Source organism: Mustela putorius, unplaced genomic scaffold, assembly GCF_011764305.1.
Source record: "Mustela putorius furo isolate JIRA1106 unplaced genomic scaffold, ASM1176430v1.1 tig00003845_pilon_pilon_pilon, whole genome shotgun sequence".
NCBI classification, from domain to species: domain Eukaryota; kingdom Metazoa; phylum Chordata; class Mammalia; order Carnivora; family Mustelidae; genus Mustela; species Mustela putorius.
The window spans coordinates 4,674,497-4,687,236 of NW_025421998.1; the positions used below are offsets into that span (position 1 = coordinate 4,674,497).

A 12,740-nucleotide genomic window follows, 5' to 3' on the forward strand; every position below is an offset into this window, starting at 1 on the left:
AGAATCTGAAACAGAAGGGAATAAAATGCCATTATTCACACACACACACAAAACCAGAATAAGAAAGGTATTCTTCGGCCCACACCCATGATAATTTTAGAAACCATCTTGAAATCTTAAGAAAGAAACCTCGGCTACAGACAGCAAGGACTTTGTGGGACCTATGTGAAGAAAGTTACGACTATTCATTTAAATCAAAATGGGGCACCTGTGTGGCTCAGTCGGTTAAGCATCTGCCTTCAGCTCAGGTCCTGGGATTGACCCAGTCCCACATCAGGCTCCCTGCTCAGCGGGGAGTCTGCTTCCCCCTCTCCCTCTGCCCCTCCCCCCAGCTTGGGCTCCCTCACTCTCTCTCAAATAAATACAATCTTTAAAAAAAAAAAACAAATTTAATAAGTGGAGAAGAGATCATGTTCCTGGTTGGAATAACTTAGTGTATAAACCCTTACCCTATTCGTTTGCTAGTTTAACTTAATCCCACTAACAAGATCCATGGGATTTTTATGTTCTAGAATGTGGTCAGTTGAGTGTAAGGATTGCGTTCCATTGAATCTTGGGCAGAGTCTTCTGTGTGGTGTTGCCAGCACTCTGGCCCCCTGCCCTATAAGTGCCTTGTGATAAACATAGCTCTGTTATGGCATCTTTACACATCCCCCTGTGTTCACATTTTATTTGCCCAAATTCTAGACAAATAAAAATGCAAGCAGAAGAATTGATTTCAAAAATTAATAAAGGGAGCGTTTTTGCTACCCAATGTGATCCATTCTTATAAATATATAGTAAATAGGTTTTTATGTTTTACTCTGTGTATATGGATACACACGTACACACAAACCTGAAAACTTTGTGTATCAACGTATGACTAGAAGGAACAGTAGAAGAGATTGATCTTGAAATATGTGAGTTTATAAAAAATTTATTGATTTCTAATATATTAAATGATTGCTTAACAAATAGCACTTAGAAAACTATTTGTAGGGGCAAAAAACCAAAAATGAAACAGATGTTAAATATAATGAACCATACTGGGGTTCCAGAAGGCCCGTCCCCATTACTGTCTTAAAGGTATTACTGACCAAAATAACTTTCTGATCACTGAACAGGAGCTGCCAGGACACTCCTCAGCTCTCGGATTCAGTGCTCTAAGACAGGTTTTGTATTCAGATGGTCTGGTCTGTCTATATTGGTTCCTTTAGGGCAGGGCCAGGTCTGTCTGCGTTCTGGAGCCTGATGCCTAGGTCTGTTCCTCATTCTGTGTACAGCGCTTGGCAAATGACATAACCAGCCCACGCTTCAGCTTCCTCCCATGTAAACTATAGACAGTCGTAGCCACCATCTCGCAACGCTGCTGCAAGGGTTAGGGAGTTCCTCTACATGAAGCACTTAGAAAGGGGCCTGACGCATCAGAAGCTATACAAATACTAGATATTAGCTCTCACCACAGCGTTTTTCCAGTGTGAAAACGACGCCAGGCAAGTGGTAAACTGTCAACGAATGAACGACTCTGAGCCTGCTTTGCTACTAGCCCCTCTCTGACACTCCAAGGATACAGGCAAACCCCTCAGTTGTCCCCCTCGGGGACAACGCGTGACAGATTTTGAAAATGGAAGCAGAAATTCAGCTCAACCAGCCTTTCTTCTTCTTCGGCCACTTGGAGCATGAAAAGCACTGAGCAGGATGAAGCCTGCACGTACCCATCTTCCATGAGTTTAAATGAGATACTGAAGACAGTGTAAGTGAGCTCCTAGCTGCTGAGGACAGTGAGAAGTCCATATGTTTTGCATAATTCTGCCCCTTCTTATTGCTTATTGTACAAGGAAAATGTTTTGCTAGTCTGTCACTGGAATCTGTTTTTAATGAAAACATCCTGGGATCGGCTATTATTCTTGGAAGACAGCTTTGTAGTGGAGTCAGTCAAGTATGAGTTCTGTTATGAGAGTTTCCCCATCGCAGATGTCCTGTGGATGGATCCTGAAGGTTGAGGAAGAGCAGCCGTGGACTGAGCAGTGGTAAATTTTGGCCCTGGGAAGGGTGGAAGTGGTAGGTTGGGGACCCAGCTCATGCCATGAACTCTGACCCTCGCAGGATGGCTGCTGGGGGCTGCCTCCCCTGTTCCTTACAATCCTGGCTGTAGGACTCAGCCTCACCCCTCCTCCTGGCAATTCCATGCTGCTGCTTAGAGTTGGGGTCTGAGGAACAAGGTACTGGGAGGAGGAAGCTGCACTCACGTATTTACGTTGTTCGCTCTTGGAGTTGGACCTGTCCCGGTAAGGACAAACTGGTCATCTTTGGAACCGGTCTTCCTTAGAATTAGCATGTCATTGGGCTGGGAAGAAAATGTCACATGGAAGTTTGGTGAACTTGGAAGTTGAAAGTCAGGACATCTTTATTTTCCTTCTGTGTATCATGATCAATAGAGCTTTGGTTATGGTTATGCTAGAGAACTGGAGAAGTATATGAATAAATGAAATTCAAAAATACACTAATAAAATGAGGATAAAAAATGAGTAATTCGGGATGCCTGGGTGGCTCAGTTGGTTAAGCAGCTGCCTTCAGCTCAGGTCATGATCCCGGGGTCCTGGGATCGAGTCCCACATCGGGCTCCTTGCTTGGCAGGGAGCCTGCTTCTCCCTCTGCCTCTGCCTGCCTCTTTGTCTGCCTGTGCTCACTCACTCTCCTTCTGTCTCTGGCAAATAAATAAATAAAATCTTAAAAAAAAAAATGAGTAATTCTGTGGGTATGCTGCCAAGTCCATATTTGGTGAGAAAAGCCTTGCTAGTTTGTCAAAGCCTTTTTTTAAAAATTTTTAATTTAAGATCAATGATCTATATGATGGTAGGGCCTGAGAATTTGGAAGGCATTGTAAGTTGTTAATGGCATGAATTGATGTTCGTGGTAGGGGCTCATAAAGGCACCTCTTCCCAGAAAAAGGAATTCAGCGGCAGTAGTGCCATTAAGGTTATGTGATAGTAAATCTTGTGTGTCCTGAAAATGCAAATGGCATCAAGTCAAGGGGCTAAAAGAAATGAGATCGGGATGAAATGAGACGAGTTAGACCCCCAGTCGTGCTGACAAGCTCATGGTCATGAAATCGAAAATCGGACCAGACTCGTTTGTGTGAGTGCCTTGTCCCACTGGCCATTAGTAGAGGAGTCCTTGCTGTGACAGCAACGTGAGGGAAGTTCTAGTGACACAGCTTGTGACCGGGATCTCTCAACAAGAATCGTTTTATTCAATCAGCGAGTCCAATATTCTGGTCTCCAAGAAGAAATAAGCTTTTAAAAATCTCATTCCGAACACGAACAGTTGAGCTTAATTTGTCCTTCCAGGCGGGTCCCTTGTGTTGCATTTGGAATTGCCCACGTAGGACTTGGCATCTCCTGTTGGAATTCAGTCGATCCTCACTGTCAATCATCCATTGTGAGGACAACTAAGAATAACTGATAGTCATGATGGCAAGTCTCTTATGGGGGGTGATTGTGCGAGTTGACCAGCTTTCTGAGGCTATGAGACACATCTGCTTAGAGTAACTCTAAATTCTTTTTCAGTATCACAGGCCTCCTGGGAAGGCCAGGATCTCTGGGGCTTTTCTAGAATGTCCAGAAGGTGGCACTTTGAATAGGCTTCCCTGAAACTACTTCTTGGAAATAAGAAACCCACTCTCAACCAGAATATCTAGATTTCTTCAGGGGTGGGTTTATGAGTGACTTCTTGTCATACTGCCTGTATGGCTTGGCATTTTAAACAGCAAATGTACATTTTTTCCCTATGATTACCAAAAAAGGATTTAAAAAAAAATCTGTCATCTTTTTCATCTTTTATATTGCCTCCTTTTATCCATTCCACCAATAATGATACAGCTGTCTTCCTCCAAAACTGTTCACTTCCAACATCCAGACCAAAGGGAACAGGAGGCTAGCAAAACAGCAAAAATCCTTTTTAGCACATGATAAATCATTGTGTTATACTTTGTGTATTAGTGTTTAATCTTAGCTCATTTGGGTAGGGACAGATCCATATTGGCCCTGTATGGATATCTTATCTGCTTTTTTTGATTTTTAATAATGGTAACTTCTCCCCTGGTGACCTGGTAGGAGGGGCAGAGTGTTGACACCTTTCAGCCTTGATCCCTAGAATGATGCTGTTGGACGGCTGGTTTGCAGGGCACGAGCATGGATGTCGGGGCCTCAGGGAGCTGACATGGGAACCAGGAAGGATTGGCCTTGTTGAGGACTGTGCTTGCTGTGCCCTTCCTGCTCTGCTGTTAGGACTTCTACCACAGGCCCTGCTGTAGTGATCTCCAGAAGCATCCTTCCTGCTTAGTTTCCCCACTGCCCTGTGCAGGGCGCTCTGAGAGTCCCCCCAAGGATCAGAGCCCCTCAAGTGCAGTAGAAGAAATTGATAAAACTGCATATAAATGCTCGTGCATTTGAAGGAAGAATTGTGTAATCTCGGGTTACTTTCAAGGTACAACTGTGTCGATCCCCAATACTGCCAGTTGCGCTTTCTTGTTGGGGTTTCCTCTAGTTAAATACTTTGAAGAGCCTGGTGGATTTGTAAGCTTAGATGGGCCAAAAGCAAAGGGTAGGGCACTTTTCCGGTTGCGTTCCTATAGACAGGCACCTGGTCCTCTTTTCATTCCTTAACTTCCTTGGGTTTCAACCTATTCCTGATGGAAGAGGTGCCATCCAGGTTCTGGTTGGTGGGGTGGCATGAGATTTTGGAATCTAGAGCTGGATCCTTTTTAATCCCTACTTTGTTTATAAACTCTCCATTCTGCTCTCATTCTTCTTGGCCAGTGTCAAGTTTTACAGCTAAACTATGAAGAAATTGTTTAACAACAAAAAAAAGGAAAGTAAACTGTAAAGTAAAATATACCAGTATTCTCCCAGGTTAATTGCTAAATCAGGAATGTGTGATTTGAATGGTCTTTTTTCCTGTTCTGCTTACTCTTCTAACGTGCATATGCACGTTTGATTAATTGGATCAACATTTGGCTTGGGACAGGTGTACCAAGAGGCTTCTTTCCTATCTTCTAAAGTCTAGACCGTGAGTTGCTCAAGGACATAAACAGTCAGTCCTCGTCATTCAGCAATTCTTTCATCCATCCAATTCTCACTGAACATGGTTAAGTTAAGCCCTTCGACCAGACCTGTGCTTAGTACTGAGGATGGCAGCCGAGCTCCCAGAGAACTTTGTGTTGGCTTCACAAGACAAATGTTAAACAAATAGTTCTTTAGAATTATTTTGGAAAATCCAAAAACAAGTAGTGGGTGTTGTCCCGGAGCACCTGCACTGGCTGGGGAGCCCAGGAGACCAGGGACTAAAGGCTGTGGAAGGGGACTGAGGGAAGCATGTTTCAGACAGAGAGGGCCGTGTCCTGACATCTCCAAGAAAAAGAGAAGCAAGTGTCTCTGAAGACAGCATAGCTCCCCGAGTGGCTGGGGTGTCACATGTGGGGTGTAAAGAGGCGGGCAGGAGGCCCAGATCCATTTTTCACGCTCATATGAAATATCTCGACCTGTCTTCAGCTTTAGCCTAAAGGAAGTGTGCAGCTATGGAAACAAAGAAGAGCCACAGTCTGATGTCCTTTTATAAAAAGCATCCTACCTGTTGTATAGAGTATATATAGGGCACACAGAGGGTGGGGAGATAGGTTTGGGTTAACTGAGATTAGGTAGGAAGGACACTTGGGTCATGATGAAGGAGTAGAAATGATGAGAAGCAATGGATTCTAGAATGGTTAAAAAGTAGTAGCAAAAGGTACTAACAGGGAAAACAAAGTTACTGACAGGGAGACCCAGTGGGTAAACAGCCGTCACTGACTCTGGGCTTTGGGTTCGAGGATAAAGATCCCAACTTCTTTTTGTACTGTCTTTGGGCCATAAGAAGCCCCAGTGGATGTTGGTTTGGAGTTCAGATGAGAGCTCTGAGTTGTCATGGGAATTTGGGAATTGTCAGTGCTCTGATAGTAATTGAGGCCATGGATGGGAATATAGGAGGGTCTGAAGCCCTCCAACATGGAAAAGGTGAGGGAGGAAGAGCCTGCATATGGGGCAGGGCTGGGGCAACCTGAGGAGCAGCTGGGAAGACAGTGGCCACCATAGGGAAAGATATGAATGCCACAGATGGTGTCCAGAATGGGGAGGAAGGGCACAAAGCAGGAGCCAAGCACATGGACCTTCAATTCTCCATCCCCTGTGCAAATCTGCTCAGATCAGGGATGAGAATATCATCTGTACATTCAGAATGCAAGCTTGCAACTTGTTTCTTACACAAACCCATCTGTCAGCAAAGCTTCAGGTTTCACTGGGATTTTTGGAAAGCCGATATCATATACCCCTTTTTTCTGGAGTGCAACCATATTGATTCCTTCCATAGCAACTTCAACTTCCAAGGAAGAGGAGTTTTACCAGAGTAAAGACTCATGAACTCCAGAGTGGTACAGGGATTAATAGGACCCTGGTGGAAACACCACCAGCAATTTTCCCGTGTCTGGTGTCTCTCCTCTAAGTTCCTAATTTTGGACCTGGTTTTGCTGTACTGAAATGCAGATGGTGTGGCCAGGGATTGTTATTTGGGGTAATACTCTCCTGGCGACGCAAAGGACAGTATTCACATCTGAGTGAGTGCGCTGAGATGAGTCAGTGATATTTCCAGCAGTTTAACTGTAGCTCTGGTTCCTTTGTGCTTGAGGGAATCTGGTAAGTGGGGCATGTCTGAAGATGCATTTAGGAAGTTTTCCCATCTCCTCCCCACAAACCCCACACCAAATCCTTGTTTCCTGAAAAGAAAAAAAAAAAAATTTCCCCCTAGTCCCATGATTCTTATTCCTTGACTGTAAATTTTAAAATCTAAATCAAATGACCCATGCCGCAAAATAACGTGGCTTGCTACCTTGGGTCCACATCACGAGAATGATTTTGATCCTCGTGTGATTTTTCCATTCACCTGGGGATCACCCAAGCCAAATATCTCAATGGGGGTGGCGGGCACGACGTCCTTCTTTCGGGTAATGTCGCTGGTTTTGTTTGCTCGGGATACACGCTGAGTTAACCTCGTTGGCCTTTTCCCCAGGAATTGATGCGCGTACACGTGGTGGGTCATTATGCTGCTGCACCTGTGTAGTGTGAAGGTCAGTGTGTTTTTCTGATTCTAAGAACCCATCCATGTCATTCCATTATAAACCCACTCCGCTCATAATGGAATGTGCCTCAGCCCACCGCCCACCATGGCCGCCCGGCCCAGGAGTTCTCCACGGGCAGCTCTGACATCTGAGATCCATCACCCGTCCCTCCCCTGCCCCCTGCATCCACCCCTATCGACCGTGCTCCATTTCGAGATGATGTTTTTTTGCATGTCAAGTTTCCCTTGTGTGATGTGAACCTACAGTTGTCACAAGTGAATTGATACCTAGAAACAAGCACTCTGGGATGGCCCTTCCAAAATGATAGCAGAGAACTCTGCGGGGCTGTCGGGAACTACCTACGGCTGATGTGAATGCGCTGAAATTCACACGGAGACTAGAGCCGCGGTTTCTCTGGCTCACTCGGTCAGACCACCCACCAGGAGGTTGCTAGTTCATTGGAGGGGGTCTCTTGTAGCTAGGGATGGGGGGGGCTTTCCCTGGAAGAGCTTTTCCCGGGTCCCTGCAGACTTCCTGCCACGTCTCCTGCTTCCTGTATATCACAGCTTTACAGCTGTCGGGGACAGCCCTGGTTTGTAATAATCATAGTTCACATTAGTGGACGCTGTGTGTCATGATCTGTGTTAGAATCTTTTGCTGCATGAATCCTCTCTCCCCACAACAATCTGAAGAGGTAGGTATGACCGTCATCCCCATCTTATTTTTGAGGGAACTGGGCATGAAGGGCCGTATCACTGGTGAGTCTCTGGGTGGGTAAGTGAGGAGCAGGGAGGGACCTGCCTATCTGAGCTGGCATCTCCACCCACAGGCCCTAGTGTGGCAACCTGTAAATGAGGCTTTTGTCTGAAAGAAATGAAAAGCTCCCATCTGCATAGTACTTTGCAAATGTACTAAGCATATCTACGTACATATTCAGCTAATCCGTGAACTAGCCCTGCAGGAAGGAGAGCAGAGCCCTGAGATGTTCAGTGAGCATCTCGGCATTCATCAGCTCTCAGAAGGAAGGCAGTCCTCACACTCGGGTCCCTCTTCCACCCCCAGCACTGCCTCCAACTCACCCACGAGGGAGCTGTCTGAATTAGGAAGTTCAGAGTAACGCGCTTAGGGAATGAGCACTTTATGTATTGTGTTCAGGAAGCATTAACTTAGTAGGTAATCCCATGCTGCCAAATGTGCAGGGACAATCCGAGGGCAGTGACTTTAAATGTTTTACTTTAAATGTTAAACTTTTCTTTTCTTACTCTGTTTCCCAGTTTGTTGTGCCGTCAGCAGCCCCTTTATTTCTCTGAGTTTGCTCCGCTACGCATCCACTAGACTTCCCCCTCCGGGAAGGTTCAACTTTCTTTAGGAGAATGCTTTTCCCAACACACAGCACTCCTGTCTGTTTACATTCCCCTGAGACTTTTTGAAATTTTCTCTTTGGCTAGAAAGATACAATAGGAGGACTTAAAAATACCTTTTGGATACATTTAACCTTCTGGAAGAATGTTCTCACTTGCCTCTTTTCAGGACTGGTATCTTGGAAAGTTACAAACTTTGCCTTGACTGCAACTACAAAGCTAAGTGGGTACACAGATAATCTCAAGGGATTTTATTCAGCAATCCAAGAAACACGCTGTCCATCTATTCTCCCTTGACATTCATGGAAGTGAGCGCTACCTGATTAACAGGAGGGAGAAGACAGAGATCAGACTTATGTTCCCAAAGCACTTACTTTGTGAAATATAAGCATAACCCCAACTTCCTACACAACAATGACACTAGAAACAACCTTATCCCCAGTTTCTGTGGAAAGTCAGTGCAAAACTCCTTGTCCCAAATTGCATCATAAAGGAAATGTTACAGCCCCATTACTAATGTGTATTTTGTTGAGACCTTCAAAACTGAAAATAATCCCAAGGTTTCCTATGCCTTTCTGTAATACTTTCCCAGAAGATTCACCATGGTCCAGAAGAAGTCTGCATTACTAGCTGGATTTATTAAAAAAAAAAAAAAAATCTGGAGATGAACGAGAGAAGACTAATGCAGATATCTGACCATTTTATGCAGATATACTTTTCAGGTTCTGGAATGATCCTGAGCAGGATGAATGCTAATCTCTAGAAGAAGCCCCAATAAGGGGGAATTTCATACTGAGACCAGGGATTCTCAACCAGGGATAGGTCTCAGATCAGTAAGTATAGCTTTGTGTGTGGAGCCCAGTCATCTGCATTTGTAAAAGTCTCGGGGGTGATTCTTATATGCACCCCTGGTTAAGAACTAGTGGCCAAAACTGATGGGAATTAAACCTCTCTGTGTCTGTGAATGAGAATAGAACCTAAATCTATACTGCAGATCTTCATGCTAGAGAGAGGATCTTGTTGCTCAAAGACAGGCTTCCTAAAGCCTGTAAAAGGTCCATTTTGGAAAAGCAAACAAACATTAGGGTTTATGTGTTGCAATGATTAGCTTCTGTGTGTCTGTCGGGTCCCCCAGGGCATAGATACTGGTTGTGCAAGAGAGAAGTAACACTTGTGAAAGGAGAGAGGAAGGAAAACTGGTTGGGGCCTTCAGCCTGACGGTCTCCACCACCCCAGGGGGACCCTTGGGAGCAAAGCCTGAGGGTTCAGAAACACCCATGTTGGGTGGGGAACGGCCAGGCACTTGGAGCCCCACTGAGCTCGGAGCACTGTAAGAAGACCGCGACCACACCCTGTAAACTGTGGGGTCCCTGGAGGAGTTGGCAGCTGGAAACAATGAGTCCTTAGCGCCATTGTTTGCCACATACTCCAGAGACTTCATAAAAAATCGGTTCTGGGCTTTTCAGAATTTGGTCAGAAGCAGCTGGAGGCAGAATGAAGATGGGGTCTTTGCAGGAAATCTCTGTCTTCTGTAGAGGGAGAGGGGGGAACGGAAAAAAGAGGGAGACAAACTTGGCTCATTAGACTTCTCTCTGTGTGAGGGCATGTGCTAGAAGCCAGGGCTTGGTAGAACAGGGCATGAAGATTTGAGGGATCTTAAAAACTCCTCATGTAGGAAGTGAAGTCCAGAGAGGTTGTGCACCATCCCAGATCATTCAGAGGGTAGGACTCAAGGGATCCATGGGGTCAACCTCTGCCCCACCCAGCTTCACGTCTGCCCGAGACCATACACCCCTCCTGAAACAGAATGTTCCTTGTCTCTTCATCCTCCTTGACCTCAATCTCTGTATGACAGAAAGAAATTGTATGTCTTCCTAACTTTAGTGTTTTTGTCAAAAAGTCTTCCAAACTGAAAATGATCCCAAAGTTTCCTACATCCTCTCCCCACACCATCACTTCCTGGAGGTGAGTTCTGTATCTAGAATGTGTTAGTAGACAGAGGTGGGGATCCTTGGGCATCTGAAGCCCACAGCCAGCTTCCCTAAATAGCCACCATATCTCTGTCTTGCTTTTCAGTTATAGTCATTCAGGCATAAATGGACAGTCATCAAAGGCCTTGAAGTCCATCCCACAATGGTTCATCTTGACACCAGTAGAAAACCAGCCAAAGAGAATCTTGAATTCTCTTCATTTATTGGCTTGGGAACTGAACTGAAAGATCCACCGCTCACTCCTTCCCCTCCTCCTCCACCTCTCCCATCCCTCTCCCCCTCATAGACTGCAGGTTCCGAAGCCCCGAGCCACTGGATAGAAATAACTAGTAGAGAAGCTCTGAAGCTCCCTGCACGTGAAGCCACAAACTCTAGACCTCACTGAGTTGGGGACCACCAGGCTTTCCCCACAGCTGTTCTCCACTCAGTGCCTTGAATTCAGCTTTACTGGGCTATGAGAGAGAAATTGTGTATCTCGCACTGCTAATGGGTGAGCTGAGTCATGCCCTTGGCAGAGTCAAGGGACTACATCAAGGAGACCAGTATCCTTAGGTGAACCTAGAAGGGCTCTGACCTGACAGAGGAGGTCTCCTTCAGGGGCTACTTGCCCTCTGCCCCCCAACACAGGATGGGCACCCCCTCCTCATCTCGCTCAGAACCCAGATCACCTGGGGAGCGTTGGCTCGCTCTGATACCAGGGAGGAGCTCTGCTACCGGTATTTTCTCATTAGGAAGCAGCAATCTCAGGCCAGAAATAAAACTCTCCTGCTGACTTGCTCACAGCCTGTCCCAATAATTGTTCTGAGCGTCATCTGACGCAGCAGTCCCAGCAGAACGGGCCACGCAGGCTCAACTCTGTCCACCATGCCCAGCAGGACCAGAGCCTCCAGCACAGAGCAAGGCTGTGGCATTGAACATCCTCTTGGTCTGCCCTTTAGAAGGTGTCTTGTTTTGAATACATGATCTGTCCTGTTCTTTCAAAGTAAGTGCTTTTATCCAAGGTCTGGGCTGTCCTTTAAACATATTTTTCTCTCACTTAAAGGGAAGTGTATTTCTAGTTATTTCTAGGCTCTTTTGTGGACTCAGCTTGAGAAAAGGAGACAGGTAAGGGAAGAGCGCTTTTGTGTGCAACTTAAAGATCGGTTGAAACTAGGGCATGCACATTGCAGAGCTGTTTTCCTCAGACAGCAGGTGGCTGGAAACATGCGTGTGTAGCTAATTGTCTGGAGCTTTGCTTTTGAAGTAGCGTGTAGTGAGTGGTTTTGTTCAAACAAGGGAGTGCCGGCTTTATATGTAGCCCCAAATGAGACGCCTCTCTTCTTGGAAGTGCTGGATTTAGAACCTGAATCTTCTTTTTCAGCAAGAACTAGAAGTCCCTTCATACTGCTTTTTTATACCCTTATGCCCATTTGCATCGTGCCGAGTTCTTAGAGAACACAGCATTGCTGGGATCCTGCTGCTGTCTGAGTCCAGCACTGTGTGTCAGCAGATGTTGGTTCTGGGTCTGTCTGGCTTAGTTATGCTTTCTTAGCGAAGAGTCGTGTTTTACATGATTTCAAACAATAAGTCAGTATGTGAGTGATCACGGCCAAATATATACTATACCAAGAAAGGATATCTATTTTCTTTTGTCTCTTGCAGATTTTTGGGGTTTTTTCCCCCATAAAGTAGAAATAGGATTTTGGAGTATTTTATTCTCTGTAAAAGTTTTGGATATAAATTACCCATGTCACTCTGGCCTCATGAACTGTTAGTTGTTAGATATCAGACCCTAGGATAAGGGTCCTAAGACACAGACTCATTCTGATTTGGATGATGGAGATGGAGATATGGACCCATCATGCATTATTAATTTGGCAACTGTTTATTGAGCACCTACTGTGTACCAGACACAGTTGTGTTGGAGACATGGTCGTGAACAAATAGGCTCCTGCCCTCATGGGGATTTCTACCTAGTTGTGGGAGGGGGTTTTTCAGAAATTAAAGTAAGTATACAGTATGATGTCAGGAATTGGGACGTTCTACGAAGAAAGAGAGAGCAGGGTAAGGTTAGGTAGATAAGGGTAGAGAAGGTAGAGAAGAGAGGACCCGGGGACACCTCGCATTGCCTGCTTTGCCATTGTACCCCAGCTTTGGGTATCATCTCCAAAAACTCATGTTATCTCTGAACTTGCTTAAAAATTTAACCCAGAAGTTATCAAGTCATCACTGCTATCCTTCCTCGCAAGATTATTTTATTGGGCTGCATTTTTTTTTATAGTT

General features: G+C 45.4%; 1 protein-coding gene across 2 annotated transcripts in view; it reads left to right on the forward strand.

The window, feature by feature from the left end:
* HECW1 (HECT, C2 and WW domain containing E3 ubiquitin protein ligase 1) overlaps positions 1-12,740 on the forward strand; it is a 452,340-nt gene that overhangs the window by 131,716 nt on the left and 307,884 nt on the right. For both annotated transcript variants that reach the window (XM_004739366.3, XM_045089534.1), the window contains exon 2: positions 7,078-7,135. In XM_004739366.3, coding sequence (XP_004739423.1) covers positions 7,109-7,135 — 27 coding nt within the window. In that variant the 5' untranslated portion in view covers positions 7,078-7,108. The remainder of the gene's footprint in view (positions 1-7,077; positions 7,136-12,740) is intronic.